Below are 17,691 nucleotides of genomic sequence, written 5' to 3' on the forward strand. Positions count from 1 at the left end.
TTTTTTTCACAAATAAAAAATGTTACCCCAGACCATGCCTTGAAAATTGGGAAGGCGTGGTTTGAAACAGGGTCAAATTTAGTGTTTGGTCGTATTTGGAACCATTGCTGCCAACGGTACAATTATGTGGCACCAAGTGGCATCATTTGAAGCATTAGATAATGTAGACCAATGCTGAAAATGGTTATATAGCATTGGTATCAAACAAAACCAATGTTGATTCTTCAGAAAACATCCTATATGACAACATTGGTGCCAAATAAATAAAAAAAAGAACCATTTTTTAAGAAAATGGTGCAACAGACCCTCATCTATACAATACTGTTTTTTCAGAAAATGGCTATGAAGCAACGGCACTGATGCCAAACACCTACTAAACTCTGTGAGAGTAAATTTGTTTTGAAATTGAAACAAAGATGGGATTAGATGTATGATAGAATAATGGAATTGTGGCGGGGCATTAATATTTAGTTATTTATTTGTTTATTTATCATGGGTGGGGCGGGGCATTAATAATGAAGATGGAGAAGATGGAGAGACATAAACAACAACAAACTGCTTGTGCTATATCATCTATATATCAATACATGTATTGTTTTAAGTTTGTCCAAATCAAGAGCCAATAGGCCATTGAGGGTTAAAGTCAACCTCCGTCTACACTGCATATTTATAGTTTTTGGTTTTATATATATATATATATATATATATTTCAAGGGAACCAGAATAATCACAAGAGGATCCATATCAATGATGTGGTTCTCCTGCACTGGCTTAGACCGCAACGTATTATTAATACGAGATTCTTTGCAGGAAAAATATTCTCTATTTTTCTTTCTGTTTATTTTAAAACCCAGACGGGAGATAATTGGGTGATTGAATTGACATCTTCTGGCTTCTAAAATAACATTTTTTTTTGTCGGCTAAAATAACATAGTAAGTTTGATAATGTAGTATCGGGTCCAATAATGGGTCAAACGGTTGGTTCAGATTTCCATCTCGATATGTTTCAATCAGTTTTAGTGTTGGTGATTTGTGTGTTAGGATCAATCATCAATCTGACCTTGAGAGCTGAGACTCCCAGAAGAAACCAGGCAGAGAGTCAGTGATTGTCCCCTTCAAGTTCAAATTAAAGTATTGGGTAAATACTAATAGCTTGGTAGGTGCGTGGGATCCGGGAAGGAGAGAGAGAGAGGGAGAGAGCGCACTCGTGCGTCTCTAGACAGGGGTGGGGGTCTGAACTCTGATTTCTGTTTTCTGATTTCTGAATTGTAATTTCTGAGTTCTGACTAGTCACCCAAAGCCAACATGGCTCCTGTGTGGTGGGCGCAATTAGAAAAGATGGCTTCGGCTTGTATCGTTTCGACCTTACTCTTCCTCCCATCTCAATCAAGTGCTTTCCTTTCCTAAGTGGCTCTCTGAAACTTTGGTTTTTTTTTAACAGATTTACTGTGTTTTTTAGTTATAGGTAAAATCAATAGCAACCGACCCCATCTCCACCTGCAGGCATGTCATGTCAAATATCAAAATATCTTTTCCAATCCCACCACATCAAAGATAGCTATATTCCATTGAAAAAGAAAAAAAAAAACTCACAGGAAATCAAAGTTTTGGAACAACGATCCGTCAATGGAATTGGACAGATGCTTCCACAGAAAAAGACTGGGCCTTCCCTCTGTTTTCAACTGAGAGCTGCCCCTCCCCTTCCTCAAGTCTCAATTTCATTCTCTTCTCACATCTTAACTCTCAAGCTTTTTCTCTTATCCTCTCTCTCTCTCTCTCTCGATTGGGCATCCCAATTCCCAACTATCAGGCTATCAGTATCATCAATGGATGATGGACGAGAGATGTCATTCCAGGTCCAGGCACCGACTAATTAATCCCGCTCCATTAGGCTGTGACTTGTGACTCTTGAGAGAGAGAGAGAAACCCATGGATTAATAATGAAATACTTGTCATCTCAGCAACCTAATTCCTAGTCCCTCCCAACCCATTTTCACATACCAATTTCATCTCACTTTCACTTCAATGGGATGTTTCTTGCTTTGCAAAGTTGCTCCTAAGAAAAATTGCTACGGCTTTAAAAGGAAAGGAAGCTAAAAGACTTGACACATCGCCTTTGAATCATTTACTTCATTCTCTGAAACTTCTGCTGCCTTTGGTCAGCCCCTTGTTTCTAGAGTATAGCCTCCCAAATCAAGAAAAATGATGGAGATATTGGAAGGGTTGAGGTATTTACTATAGAGATAGATTGAGGGGAGAGTGGGTAAACAAAAGGCAGACAACTATAATTCATGTCTTCAAAACCCACTTAGGTTTGAGGAGGAGGAGGAGGAGGAGAGTAGGAGAAGCGACTTGAAACTGTCAAAAAGTGAAAAGCATCCCTATCCGTGGGGGACACTGAAAGACAGCCATTTAAATGGATACAAATAAAAAATTGATTCCTTGAATCTTGTTATGGAAAAGCATTCATGACAGGTTAATGGATTTTCATTTGGGAAAAAAAGATGAAGAAAGAAAGTGATAGATAATAAAGGCAGCTTAGAAAGCTAGCAGCCGGAAAAGGAGACTTTTATTGGGGACACACTGAATTGCAATTTCCATCTTCATTTTTCATATCAAATGCCGGGTTGAAGAAATTTAGAGACAGTAACATTGCTACGGCCTATAGATAATAATAATAATATTAATACAACTGAAACCGGAAGAAAGAACAGAAAAGCATTGAATTCTAAATTAAAAAAGAAAAGAGACTTTTGATTGATTGTTTACAAATAGAGAGAGAGAGAAGTTACAATTAATTCCCGTAAATCCAAAACAAATGAAGCAAAGAAAGAGTAAGAAAAGCACTGGAACAAGCCTTATTATGCAATTCTATCCCAACCCAACAATAAAAGATCAACTTGATCGAGCTTACGTTCTTCACAAATATTCAAAAAACCAGCAGAATCAGAAGCAGAGAAATTTCTATTTTGTATCAGACCTATTTACAAGAGAAAAATCTACGGCACACACCTTTAATCAGAAGAGGAAGCCTTTATTCAAGCCTTTCTTTGACTTGGGAAAATTCTGTAATTTTTTTTACCGCACTCCAACCACCACCTCCATTCAGCCGACACATACTACGTGTTAAACGCAAAGCTAAATTTGTCCGAAGACTGCCGCGAGTCTCTGGAAATCCTTAGCATATACATCCGAAGCCTGTAATTGTTGTTGCTGCTGCTGGTTTTGTTGCCAACTTGTGCTAGGCCCGTCGGTTATGAACTGCGCTTCTGATTTAATGTCGCTGTATATAGGTTGGGGGGTTTGATTCTGTAAAGTGGACGCCATAAGGAGTGGGTTATGGAGAAACTCAGACCATTTGAGGTCTTCGGGTTCGCCCTCTATGGGGTGGATTTGGGTTTGTTTATCTGACGCTCTGCAATCTGCCAGTCCCCAAGAGAAGACAGCGTTGTCAAAGAATGAATTGTTGCCTTGGAGCTCAATACTGCTATTGCTTCCACTACTGCTGCTACTACTGTTACTGGAGCTACCGGTTTGCCAGTAATGCACTCCGTTAATACTAAAGGATCCCGTCAAGGCAGGCCTGATTCCTACCGGAGTAGGGAGAACCGAGGTCGACGCTGATGGAAGAACGGTTGAAATTGTATTGGAATTGAACTCAGAATTCATCTCGAAAGGCCTGTAGTTCTGGTTGAACCAGAGAGATGGGTTGGTGTTTGCAGAAAGACCGGCATTGGACCCATCATAATTCAACTGCTGAAGGGGGAAACAGGTCACAGAATCCGAAGGCCTGCTACTGGAAGAGCTCTCGTGGGAGGTTACGAATCTATCTAGAAAGAAATCCTTGGTGGTCTGCGTGGGTGTAATCGAGTCGTTGAGATTGTTGTTGATCTTGGAGCTCAAACAACCTTCTAGTGGGTAGCGAATGCCACCAACTAAAGGTGGCTTTGGCTCCGGTATCCCTAACCCCGGCTTAGAATTTTCTGCCTTGAGGAAGTTCAGTTCATTGGGTTTTATCCCAGAGGCTTTGTCACTGTTGTTGCTGCTGCTGCTAATGCTCATGCTGTAATTATTTTTGTTGTTCTTGTTCTTGTTGCTACTGCTGTTGTTATTGGTAGTAGTATTGGTGTTTTTGTTGTTGTTGGTGGTGGTGGTGGTGGTGGTGGGGGGCGCCTTCTCTTCATTCTCAACCTCGGAAAGAGGCTTATGAGTGTTGGGGTCAATGCCACTCTGCCTGAGCTTCTTCTTAATGCAAGAGTTCCAGAAATTCTTTATCTCGTTATCGGTTCTTCCCGGCAATTGTCCTGCAATCTGCGACCACCTGATATGAACAAAACACTCAAAATTAACACAATTTTCGATACCACAAAGCGAAAAGCATCACAAAATAGACACCATCATGCACGAGTTCCTTGGGTCTCTCTCTTCAACAGTATTTTTATTCTTGGATTCTGATACCCAGCAGAGAGAGAGAGAGAGAGAGAGAGAGTGATTACCTGTTGCCTAGAACTGCATGAAGTTCAATTATCAGTTTCTCCTCCTGCTGGGAGAATGTGCCTCTCTTCAAATCAGGTCTCAAATAGTTTATCCACCTCAACCTGCAGCTCTTCCCACACCTCTGCAAACCTACAAATTAAGTAAGAAAGCATGAGACCCGACTCCCCAATTATGTCTACCCTGCATTTTAGCAGGGTTAATTCATAAAAAGCAAAAGAGGATACCTCATACCTGCTTGTTTAGGGACAGAACTCCAACACCCATGTCCATACTTGGTTATATACTTCAAGAGCTTCTCATCTTCCTCCGGTGACCAAAGACCTTTCCTCAACTTCTGCTTGTAACAGCAAGAGTGCCTTCCCATCTGCTCTGGATAAAGTCCACTTACTGCGATTCCCAGGAAAAAATAAAAGAAAGAAGAAAACTTTCTGAAAAATACGACAGGTTTGTACCAGAACGCAGCTGAATTGTCAGCAGGAGAGAAGGTTTCAATGGATGATGAAAATGCAGAGAGAAGGTTGATGGGGAGTCAGGAGGCTGAGAAAATGAAGTAGCAGCTGAGAAAGGGAATTGAATTAATAGAAGCGGAGATCAAAAAGAGAAAAGTCACAGTCACGAGGTTGATTGGAGTTCGAGGTTCTTTTTTTTTTAATAACCTTTCTCTTTATTTCGCAATTTTTATTTTGGAAAATGAGGAGATGGGTTAATAATCTGAAATGCAGATGTCTAATCAATGGGCTCAGAATTAATGTCTATTGCAGAATGGTGGGGGCACCTCCCATGATATTTTATGCGAGAGGGGGAAAAAAAGTTAAAAACAGGACTTTGAAGTCTTTTATTAATTTATTTAAAATATATATATATATATATATATATATATATGAAAATAGTTGAAGAAAGGTGATAGAGATGAACTCGGCTTCAGTCGGTGCAAAGCCCGTTCGATCAGCATTTATCGCGTTGCATTGGGGTCTAAGAGCTTTGTATTGGGGTTCAAGCAACGTCCTTTTTCAACCAAGTTCTTTCCTTAGATTCCAAATACGAATCCAACCACAGGAATGGGGAAAGAAAAGGGAAAATGGGCTGAGAGAGAAGAAATACCTACGCATAGTTAAGGTTTACCAATTTAGTAAACTGCACTCGTGGAAGTTAATTAACAAAGAAGCTGAATACTTTCTCCAGTTTACTTCAACAATATACAGAAGATTAAAAACACTTCACTCTCTCTCTCTCTCTCTCTCTCTCTCTGATGCTTCTTTTCTCTTCTAATTTCTTCTGTGTCAGACCCTCCAAAGGAAAGATGACTCTCTCTCTCTGTCCCTTCGTTTCCCCTTGGCCTTTTGGGTAAATTTTGTAGAGCATGATCACTTTGAAAAGTTTCAACATTACGTGGAAAGAACAAAATATTTTGGACAGTATCCAGAAAATTAAAGGGTAGATTCTTGCTTCTTTCACAAAAGAAACACCCAAAATGTCGTGCCTCAGTCTTTTGTATATTCCATTTAGCAAAACAGCCATATCCTCCTCTAGTCTCCCCTCCCTTCATTTTTAGCATTATAGAACTGTAAATTGAATACAATTCAAAGTGATAAATTAATTGATAAGAAGTTCAAGGAACGAATTAAATTAAAGCTAATAAGATCATACAATAAATGAAGGCATTTAGGTAGTCCTCTTCTAGAGAGTATAGAAAAAACCACAAGAAAACGTTGTTTCAGCTTTTAAGAAAAGCCCAAATTGGGAAAATCAGTTATGTGTATCCTTAAGATGGGGATGAGGATGAGAATGTTGATTACACACTGCAATCACCCAATTACTTAAATATACAAGGGCAGATTACTTAATTCTTATGAGGATGGGAATCATATGTACTAATTAACAGCATTTTTTATAGTATTTTCAGAATTTTACTGTTTGTGAATTAATATCTATAAATATATATGAAAAATATATGGGCATGAGAGAGATGGAGAGAGAGAGATGAACAGGCAAATTAAAGAGCAGCATTGGTATCTCATGTCTGGAATGAAATGTCTGTTTGATGAGTTCAAATGATTCCCCTTAGAACCATATTAAATTAAATACAGACAAACTGCTACAAGATGATTGATTTTTTTAATAAAAAGGCATATGCTGAAGAAGCAGGAAAGACCCCTCAAGAGAGTTTACCCTTGATCCTTTCCTTGGTGTTTCCAGCTTATCCAAGAGAGGCTTATGGGCCCCCAGACAACAAATAATAGAACCAAATATTAATAACTCAATTGTCATTTAAATAAAAGCTCGAATCCCCTCCTCCATTCTTTGAATACATTGCATCCAATTAATTAATTGTCTCTTAAAGCCAAATCAAACCGATCAAGAAATCAAGAGAGATGAATGGATAAAACTGGGTTCCGATTAAACTATTTGGGAGTCCGGAACATTAGCTGTCGTTCCTGTCTCTGCCTTGAGTTGAGAGAACCTCTCCGATCTGTTTCCATGCTTTGAAAAATCATGGGGAATCCACATAATATATATATATATATATATAAATAAATAAAATCTTAAATAAAGCATCAATATGAAAATTAGAAATATATAGGGCGTCAAACATCAATAATTTTCATGAAAAATATATTCTATTCATATTCTTTTCTTTTCGTTTTCTTTTTTTTTGTTTTTTTGTGTGTGTTGGGCGGGTGGAGGGGGAAGGTAAAAAGAGAAAGATGAGCTACCTAAAAGTCTAAAAGAGCAAAAGCATTGAAAGATAAGATCATAATAGGTATTTGAGGAGGATAACAAGGATATTCTGGTCATTTAAATAAGTCAGTGTACGACCACCCGCCTTTAGCCGCCACTGAAATTTCACAAGAAAACACAAACTAAATTACTTATATGTAATGTAATATATATGTACGGTTACTTTTATTTTATTCTACTTCATTTTAGGGTTGCAAACGGGTATCCCTCTATCCACATCCGGATTAAAATCCGATCCGTTTCTACTTGAATCAGATACAATCTCATCTGATGATCATTTATGCACTATATATCTATATATTTATAAATCAATAAAGTGTTTTGCTGTTATATGCCTACTAAAGAATCACAATTTTTTAGAAATTATTTTTCAAAGAAAATTTTCAAGATGTACAACATCAAAACCATTTTTTATTTTATTAATTTTCATAATAATAATAATAACCAATTTGAATGTCCCCCAATTGTGCTAATACAAATCAAATTGCATTGCAAAGAAAGATTAGGCTCAGTTTCGAAAGAGTACAAATACAAATATGTAGAGTGCAAAACCATATGTTTTGTATTATTTTGTATGTATTTGCACTCTTCCCAAATTGAGCCTTATTAGTATTTGGTTTCATTCACACTTAGGCCTCATTTCTTTTTCGAGAAGAAGAAGCGAGTAAATAGGTAGGTCCCATGGAAAAGAAATAAATCTGTGTTCATTTTTTGGTATTAGTGGGTCTCACAGAAGAGAATGATTCCCGAGTGGCTTATTTACCTAAGGAAGTAATACTCTCTACAAATTTGGGTAAATTACTCCCTTCTCAATTCTATGTCTGGCTTGATTCTTTGAACATTGATTCATTCTATTGTGAAATATATAATGCTTATAATGTAGTTCTTAAAATCATCACCTTGGTCTATTTGGTAGGGCTGTTCATAAGAAGACCCAACCCAACCAAACCAACCAACCTGGACTGACCCAACCTGAGTCAGTCGGTGTTCTTCAGCACCGATCGGTTTCGGGTTATAAAAAATTATAAACCGATGATTCGGTTCGGTTTCAGTTTTCATGTGTGAAAACCAAAACCGACCCGAACCGAACCGACTTAGTAGTTACTTCCTAGTTAGTAGTTACAACCTACTTAATTCCTACTTAACTAAGTTGTCTCTATCCTAGTTAAAGTTAGGTTGTAGAGCAACTAAGTCATCACTAAGTAGAGCCCAAACCGACCCAAACCGACTCAAACCGATCAGGTCGGTTTTTCTTAACACAGGGTTGGTTTTGGTTTCAATTTCAGGTAACCCAAACAGGTCAGATCAGTTGGAAAAACATCAATAAACCGACCCAGCCCAATCCATGAACAACCCTACTATTTAACATGCTCCTAATTTTCTCAAACCTATACTGTGAAATGATTTAGTGCAATTGTTATTTTGTAAACATGCTGGCCTAATCCGAGTGACATCAATAGAGTTTTTTTTTTTTTTCTTTTTAATCCTAAACTTTACTCCAAGTAAAGGCCACTGTAAAATAATTTTAATAACCATTATCAAATGGAAAATTCAACTTTATAGAGGTGCCGGGTGGAATTGACACCAAGTGTGAAAGGGTATCTGCTGCACTGTTGTAGTTGGACTAATCCATTCGTGGTTGGATCAGATTGGCATGGATAGTTTCTAATCATTGGTTGTTGAGATTTTGGGATCCTCTCATCAAAGGTTGACAAGGTCAAGTACTACTTTGGCCAAGTCACTTATGAAAGAAGAGATTCGTTTGGACCAATTCTCTAAAGGATCAAGTGAAGAAGGGGTTAAAGATCGAGGAGATGTTCAATGCCATCACATCTCCTGGGAATTAATCGAGGGCCATCAAACAAAGCTGGTCAGTTAGTCAATTAATTAATTGACATCCTTATCACCAAATATATAAATATTAAGGAAATAGCTATAGACATTATAGCTAGTGATTTCATAAGGCATCTCTATATTGATACTTACATATACACACACTAGCAACAATTGCAAATTAATGTTCCATTTAATTCTTTTCCCACTCAAAATCACAGCACTGCTGTCTGCTGGTTTCATCGGAGCTTAGGGTAGGCCAGGTCGGAAGTTAAACCTGGAGGAAGAAAAAAAGCCCTCTCAACAAATGCCACCATAAAATCTAATCCAATTCCAAACGTTATCATACATTTTATTAAACCCACCATGCTTAAATCCTTTCTTTCTCAAGCTCTAGCTTTGAAATTTGAACCGCAGAAGAACAACTTTACACCTACATTTGCCTTTTAAGATTGAGATGAGATAGTTGATGTGGCTTTAGCAAAGCCCAAAAGTCTTATTTCTTATACTTAAGAGTGAGCACGGGTCAATTCAGTTCAGTTCGATTCCATGGCAAAACTGAGAATCTACTTTGTAAGGATTGGTTCCAGATTTTTGGAACCGAAATCTATTTTGTAAAGGTCAATTTCAGAGTCAGTTCTGGCCTTGGTGGTTCCAAAGTCAGTTCTAATGCCTACTCATGGAACTTATTCTTTTTCTTATCCCTCCTTCAAAGCAAAACAAGTATGTTCTTTAAAAACTTGACACTCAATAAATATAATATATAGTTTAAAATTTATATTATCTTAATTGATTAAATTGACTAACTTAATATATGTAGATTATCATTATATGGTTCAAAACTTATAACTTAAATTTAAATTTTATAAATATTACCTTTTTACATTACTTATTGTACGCATTCAAATATTAAAATAAAAACAAATTATCAAGTAAGTTAAGTAACTCAATGGTTAAGTGAGACCATGACCTTTGTAACCATGAGTGCTTTGATTCAAATATTTTCATCCCCAAAAGTATTTTGGGGTTTATTTCAAGTCAAATTAGGTTCCACCAAGGTCGGTTCATTGAATCACTTGTATAAGATAAACCCCTAGACCTTGAAACTAGCCTAGGTGAAGAGACCCTACCCTATAATCAAAGTTCAAAATTTCAATACCTATTGGGATATATCGGCCGATACATATCATATCAGGGCCTTCCCAATATACCCCTACGGGTCAGACAGTGGTTCAAATGGTAGATGGGATTTAAACCGGCCCCTCTGAATCATATTCGAAAAAAAAAAATTAAAAACGTAGAACAAAAAAATACCAAATACATTGACGTTTGTCAATATTTTGAACCTTGCCTATAACAAATTACGTAGAATTAATTTGAAATCAATTACATTCGATTCCGGAAAAAACCTACCGATTTGCTCTCCCTAATTTTAACGGGACTCTTTGTTTTAGGCTTGATTTGATTATTTGAATGTTTTTGATTCATGAAAATCGGGGCGGGCCCACACTTGATTGCAAAATGGACTTGCCATTTCATAAATTATATAATAAAGTTGAAATCACCATCACTTTGTTCTTTTTAACCTGATGAACACTTTCTTCCCTTTTTAATATTTCTCCAGCGGGGCCGAGGCTATTTTTATCTGCAAAATGTCAGCCAAACGGGATCCACAGAGTTTTCCCGATGCGGAGATTTATTCTGGAATTCAAATAGCTTGGGTTCCGTGATGAATTCAAAATCTGGGGATTGGAGACGGAGATCTTGCCACTTTTACCGATATGACGAATCACTGAGCTTCGTTGACCCCATCACCTGATTAAGCCTGCTACCCGTGAAACCCAAGTTCCCAAAAGGTTAAAGGCCTCAGTCTTTGCATTTCGAAAGCTTTTCTTAGGTCGGGCTGGGTTTGGATCATTGCAAAGTTGAAATGGAATTTCTTTTTAGTAGCCCAAACCAAATCCATAAGCCTCTCTGCACCTCACTATGTTTATGTGGTCCAATTTTAAAAATGAGAATGACTAATTTTTGATAAGCCTTAGAATTTTAGGCCTCCAATTCCACGTTTTTGAGCATTCTGAAATTCCAAATGGGCCAATAATGGGGATTATCAACTTCACATAAATTGGGGTGGAAATGGAGAGGGAAGAATTGGCTTCCCTCTTAATCTCTTATTGAAATGAAATGACTTACAATTGATAATTTTAAGATGCACAATAAATTCCCTGGAATTTGAGGCTTAGAAACTTTGCTGATTTCCAAATCCCTATCTCCTTTACAATCGAATCCAGACAAATGAATAGGATTATTCCCTAATTCAGCTTCGGCCCTGAGAAGAGAAGAATGAATTAGGAAAGAAAGAAAACAGGGGAATGGATGGAAAATGAGGATATGAAAGGTATCTTCGATTGTCCATGCATCCAAATAAAAGTGGGGCCTACTAGAGTTGTTTGGAATATTTCGTTGTACTTCACCACCGACAGAAGGAAAAGTCTAGAGAACGTAAAGTTGAAGGGAAAAATAAAAGTCCACCTCACGTTGTAGGTGGAAAAAGAAGAGATCCCGACACTTTTTTTTGTTCCACTTCACTAGCACAGTCTCTGTGATATCCATATCTATATTGGCTAAAACCAAAACCATCAAGAGGGATGAGCCTAAGATGGTAGAAAAAACAATAGATAAATTCATTGCGTTTGGTTGCAGTGCATATAAATTTACCCTAATGCAAAATTATAGTTGGGTGCAAATTCTGGTTTATTGTTGTTTCAAATTTAATACAAATAAAGTAAAATAAGACGTCAAACAGAATGAAATAGAAACTCAAAACAAAGTTAAATTAGAATTTGCACTCCCATGCATATATTAGTGCAAATGAGATTATACTGTTCCGTACAAATACAAGTATATGAAGAACAAAACCTTATATTTTGTATTATTTTATATATATTTATATTGTATATATTTGTATAGGCTTAGTTTGAAAGGAATACTTATACAAATATGTAGTGTGTAAAACTTTGCATGTTGTATATATTTATATTTGTACTCTTTCCAAATTGATCCTAAAGGAGAAAGAATACAAATAATATGGCTGAGTTTGGAAGAAGTATAAATGCAAATACATAGAGTGCAAAATCTTATATTTTGTATGTATTTACACTGTACATACAAGGTTCAAAGTATCGATACGATACGAGTTTCGGCCATATCGTATCGGTACTTAGAAACGGCCGAAACACTTTGGTTTTTTAGAAAGTTTATAGGCTGTTTTTTATTATTAAAAAAATTGGGGTCCAAAACACCTGGAAGCAGGCGTTTCAAATCATATCATTTCTAAAAGATACGATATGCGGGGCATATCGTATCAATACTTTAAACCATATGTACATATTTGCATTTATGCTCTTTCCAAACTGAGCCTATATATCTAATTCACGACACTTTAGAGTAAAAAAAGAAAGAATAGGAAGGGATTGCAGGTGCAATACGAATATTAACGTAGACACATGAATTAATGAACTGGTGGTTGGATTAAGTAGGCAAAACAAGAATCATGTAACCAATCCCATATAGGTCGAACAAAGCTTAGATGATGATTTGGGTGTTGCTTGAAGATTATTTTATCGACCTTGATTTTAGGGTTCTACCCTGGTCCATTTCCATTGTTAATACTAGGAATGCATTTGTTATTCACAAATTAATTATTTAACAAGTATTTGTGTTCAAGAACCTGTTTGGTAGTAGAAAAAAATCCATCCTAGATATCTGTTTTCCCTGTAATTTTGTTAATGTTTAATTCTCACACACGTAATCTTCTCTTCTTAAGTTGTTTGTTTTTTTCCGCTAATTTCCAATTAATGTAATAATATTATATATAGTCAAGGGTGACGACTTTAAGGGTCGAATGGTAATGGCAGTCAGATAAGGCGTAGAAAATGTAGAACTAAAAACAGATAAATAGGAACGATTCAAAGTTCAAACTGCCTCCTTGATCAAAAGATGCTCTGGAATAATATTAAATATTACATTAAAATATTTATAGTTTTAATAGGCTATGATAGGGCAAATATTCCTTCAAGCTGTGCTGTTCATGGCATGCAGACAATCGAGCTGGTAACTAAAAGGCATCTTCATTTCTAATTAGAAAAGTATAAGAAAACGCTGAAACTTGTTTGCTTTTACTGGGAGGCCTACTCTACTTAGAATAATTAAGTTTAACCAACAAACATACTTCTAATCATTTTATGTTTTTGGCCATTGTTTAGATTGATGGTTCGACTACCTGGATCAATGATTTATTTTATTGATTCTCAATTTTTCCAATCCGATCGATCCGATCTTATTTGATTTTGAAAACAAACACTGCTTCTAATAATCTTTATGTTTGATGGGAATATGCATATATTCATAGACATTATCGTATATATTATGAAGAAAGCACATGAACATGATGGAGCTGGTTTAATGAAGTCAACCACAGTTCTCATCTATTTTTTTAAACTTGTGGATGTAATTTATTAATATAAATTTATAAATAGTGTGTTGGTTAGGGTTTTAATTATAATGTGCCCAGGCCATCAGTACTCTTACTGGCGGGAGGCGCTATCTGAATGAACAATAATGGAAGTGTGAAAGGTGGTCGCTTTACTTGGTCCACATACAAGAGCTCTTGAGAGGACGTTTTAGCTTGGAACCAGTGGTTGCTGCCATCTAGTTTCGTTTAATCACTAATCACTATCTTGGTTCATTATCGCTCTCTAGCTAATTAAGTCCAGTTGACGGCAGTCCCATGACCATGAATTTGTCTAGCCTGTAAGGCCAGGTGGGTGTGAAGCAAGAGTAAGGATTAAAATTTTGCAATGTATTGGGCATATCGGTTGATACGTATTGTATTGATGATCTTCTGATATATTTTTATAATACTAGATAGTGTTTGGAAATGTGGGCGTTATTTGGGATCAATTTAAAAAAAAAAAAAATGTTCATATTTTCAAGACCCATTTTTTACAAAAAAACATCTTGATTTTATTTGGAAGTGTTTCTGTTACATAGGCAGTGAGTAATACTATGTTGTTTGATAAGGTGATTTTCATCACCGTTTTTCATATATGTACTGACAGGTAAACATTACATAGGATGCACATAATTGCCAATCAGTCAACTGTTGGGGGCAATGGTTCACTGATTGACGTTTCATGCATAGATAGGGTCTTGATTTATGAGGCATACTCATGGTTCAAGTGTTTTTTTTTTTTTTAAACGCATGAACCAAACAATCATATATACGAGCGTTTGTTGAACTGCCTATATGGATCCTACGTGACATTGTTTTTCAAAAAAAAGGCCACGGTTTCAAACATCCCCTTGATATCGATATTTAAAACCTTGGTTTGAGGAATCACGTTAAATAAAGAAGATGATGCACAAGTAGCGAATGATGAGAGCTATGAAATCCAAAGTGCAAACCAAAAGAAATAATCAAATAATCACGAGAGAGAAAAAGATCATTAGATCAATATACCAAGATTATGTAATCTAGGGTGTTGTATTGTGTCGTATTGCACTAGAAACAAACAAATGGAGGAGTTAATGTCACTGGTGCAATTGGGGCCCCTTGAAGCTCAAGAGGACATTGCCTTGTCTTCATTCATTATATTCAGCTGTAAAGCCAAGAAGGAGAGGACTGTTCTGGGGGGAGGAGAGAAGAGCATATGGGTATTGAATTGTCTCATTCAAAGACCTCGACAAGTTGGCATTTGGCAAAAATAAGTTCATTTTAATGCCCTTAAAATAAAAAAAAAAATTAAAGTGACAAGAGTAATAAAACTGGGTTTGGGTTTGAGAGTCCAACTAGACCAGACAGCTTAATGAGATGAACAGGATATTGTCCTAATTCTGCCATGGACTTACACAGGGGGATGCCGTTTCTCTTCAACCTCAAAGGGGCCCAGTTGGGTAGGGGGGCTTTGGCGAAGCAGTCGCCAATCTAAAGTCATGTCATACTCAGTATGACATGGACTCACACAGTCGCACTCTGGGTTTCGTGTCTATTACATTACTTCATCGACAACAGTTGAATTGAATTGAATTGGGCATATCCACCTCCACGGAAGTAAGTTAGTTTCAGGTTAGAACTCAGAAGCAGGAATTTCATCAATTCACAAGCTTTTTCATTCGTTGGTAGCAGAACCAGAGTCTGAGTCTGGTAAAAAATTAAGAGCTTCACTGCTTTAGTTTAGCCTGTACCGTACGTACAATAGAGATAGACCGGTAGGCTGTAGCCTGAATATATGAAGCCCTAAACATAAACAAGTATATCAACACTCAACAAAAGCCAAGAGGGGCCCCATCCATGGGTTCATACTTGATCATATTGACGTTTGGATGCAGACATGGTGTCTCACATGTTGGCCCGTACAATGAAATAATTATTGTCGCATTGGCACTAGTTTCTAGATGAATTCATGGTTAAGCCAGCTCTTTGAGTCTTGGCATTTCTAATATAATAGTTGTACTGGAGCAAATTCCCAGGAAGAAGCTACACCCTACACTGTAGATTTTACCCTGCTGAGAGCTATAAGCTCTTTCCTCAAGCAATTTGCTAAAAGTTACTCTTGCTTTTACTGTCAACGTTGTCTATGTGTAGCAATAAACCATGAAACCAGACTCTCCACGTCTCTCCTTGTCAGTAGGGGTGTCACTCAATATATATATATAGGTTTTGAATTGGATCCATCCATCCAAATTAAAATCAGTTTGGATGGATTGGATGGACCAATAAAACATATTGAGTTGATTTTCATTGGATTGGATTATACTGTAATGGATTCAATCCAGTCCAATTGACACCTCTGTATATCAGCAATGTTTACAGGATAAGTTTTAGCTCAAAAGTCCAATTGCATGTAATTAAAATAAGACAGCATTAGGGATGAGAAAATAGATATATTCTACCTGAAACTAAATGGAACTGGCATTGAACCGACCCTATCCAATCTATTACAGGGTAAGTTCCAGGGCCTGGGAGTTTATCCTACCCAAACTAATTTGATGGATTGACTTTGGTTGGCCTTGGTGGAATCGAATTTGACTTGAAATAAATCTTAAAATATTTTTGAGGATGTAAAAATTTAAATCCAAGCACTTAGGGTTATAAAAGCCATAGTCACACTTGACCATTGAGTTATTTAAGTTATTTGATCATTTATTTTCATTTTAATATTTGAATATATATAATAAATAATGTAAAAGGCAAATGATGAGGGCGGATTTGGCCCTCCAATGATATTGTGACACATGGCATCTCGGAACAACTAATTTTATTTCCCTAAAGTATAAAGTTGTAAGTTAGCTTCTCCTGATCTCCTAGATAAACATTCAATTTCATACTTGATCTCATTTAGTTTATCTATGTGAGCTACTCTTATAGTACAATAGAACCATAAAGGAAGCAAGGAAAATGGTTCCAAAAGAAAAGGAAACAAAAATAATAGTTTTCAATTCTTGTTAGTGAGGAATTTCTTTTCAATTCTTGAAAATAACTATTATAATGGTTTCTTTCTAGGAGGCTTGGAGATCAAGCCTTAGCCAAGATCATGGTGTCCCACCTGGCGGCCTGGCCCTGGCGCGAACTAGCAGCCTGGCACTAGCGCGACCTGGCCTTGGCGCGAACTGGCAGCCTAGCACAGGTGCTAGCTGGCAGCCTAGCACTGGCGCAACCTGGCAGCCTGGCCCAGGTGCCAACCTAGCGGCCTGGCCATGGCGCGACCTGGCGGCCTGGCACAGGCACTGACCTGGCGACCTGTGAGACATGCTCAGCGACAAATTCGACATGCATATCCTAACACTCCCACGATCCTTGGAAGTTGGCCCACATGCCGAACGATCCAAAGGGTGGTCAAAGTGCATGGCGGTTGCCTCAGGGAATCTCGGACCACTTAGACGACTTCTCAGAAATCTCGGATATGGTGCGTAAAGCCCATGCCAAACAATGCCTATATAAAGGCACCAACCCCAATGACATGAGGGGGGCAAGTAAGCATATTCTAGCTCTCATACTTTGTGATTTTTAGCTCACAGTCTACTATAAGAGTACTGACTTAAGCATCGGAGCAACCTCGCCGGGTTAGCCACCCCGGGTCCTTTAACATTGATTCCTTGAAGGTCTCTAAAGAACTACGAAGCTCAACAATCAATCCAGCTCATCACCAGGCAGCTCGGCCCTCTGGTCAGCTCGGCAACCAATAGGCAGCTAGGCCCTCTAGTCAGCTCGACAACTAATAGGAAACTAGGCCCTCTGGTCAGCTCGGCAACTAATAGGCAACTAGGCCCTCTAGTCAGGTCGGAAACTAATAGGTAGCTCGGCCCTCTAGTCAGCTCGGCAACTAATAGGCAGCTAGGCCCTCTGGTCAACTCGAAAACTAATAGGTAGCTCTGCCCTCTGGTCAGCTCGTCACCTATCCTACCTACCTCGGCCCAGTCAACTCGTCACTTAACCTGCCTAGCTCGGCCCAGCCAGCTCGTCACCTAACCCGCCTAGCTCGGCCCAGCCAATTCGGCTCCTAACCTACCCAACTCGGCCCAGTTAACTCGGCACCTAATCTGCCGCCAGTTCGGCTTGAT

General features: G+C 37.8%; 1 protein-coding gene across 1 annotated transcript; it reads right to left on the reverse strand.

The window, feature by feature from the left end:
* Nucleotides 1–2,708: 2,708 nt before the first annotated feature.
* On the reverse strand, nt 2,709–5,119 carry LOC104585586 (transcription factor MYB61). The gene is made up of 3 exons (XM_010242521.3): nt 4,729–5,119; nt 4,497–4,626; nt 2,709–4,321 (listed from the first exon to the last, which is right to left on the reverse strand). The coding sequence occupies exons 1-3, from the start codon at nt 4,859–4,861 to the stop codon at nt 3,139–3,141; spliced, it is 1,446 nt and encodes a 481-aa protein (XP_010240823.1). The 5' UTR covers nt 4,862–5,119; the 3' UTR covers nt 2,709–3,138.
* Nucleotides 5,120–17,691: the final 12,572 nt, after the last annotated feature.

The sequence above is a fragment of the Nelumbo nucifera genome, chromosome 4, assembly GCF_055504915.1.
Source record: "Nelumbo nucifera cultivar China Antique chromosome 4, China Antique-T2T, whole genome shotgun sequence".
Taxonomy (NCBI): Eukaryota; Viridiplantae; Streptophyta; class Magnoliopsida; order Proteales; family Nelumbonaceae; genus Nelumbo; species Nelumbo nucifera.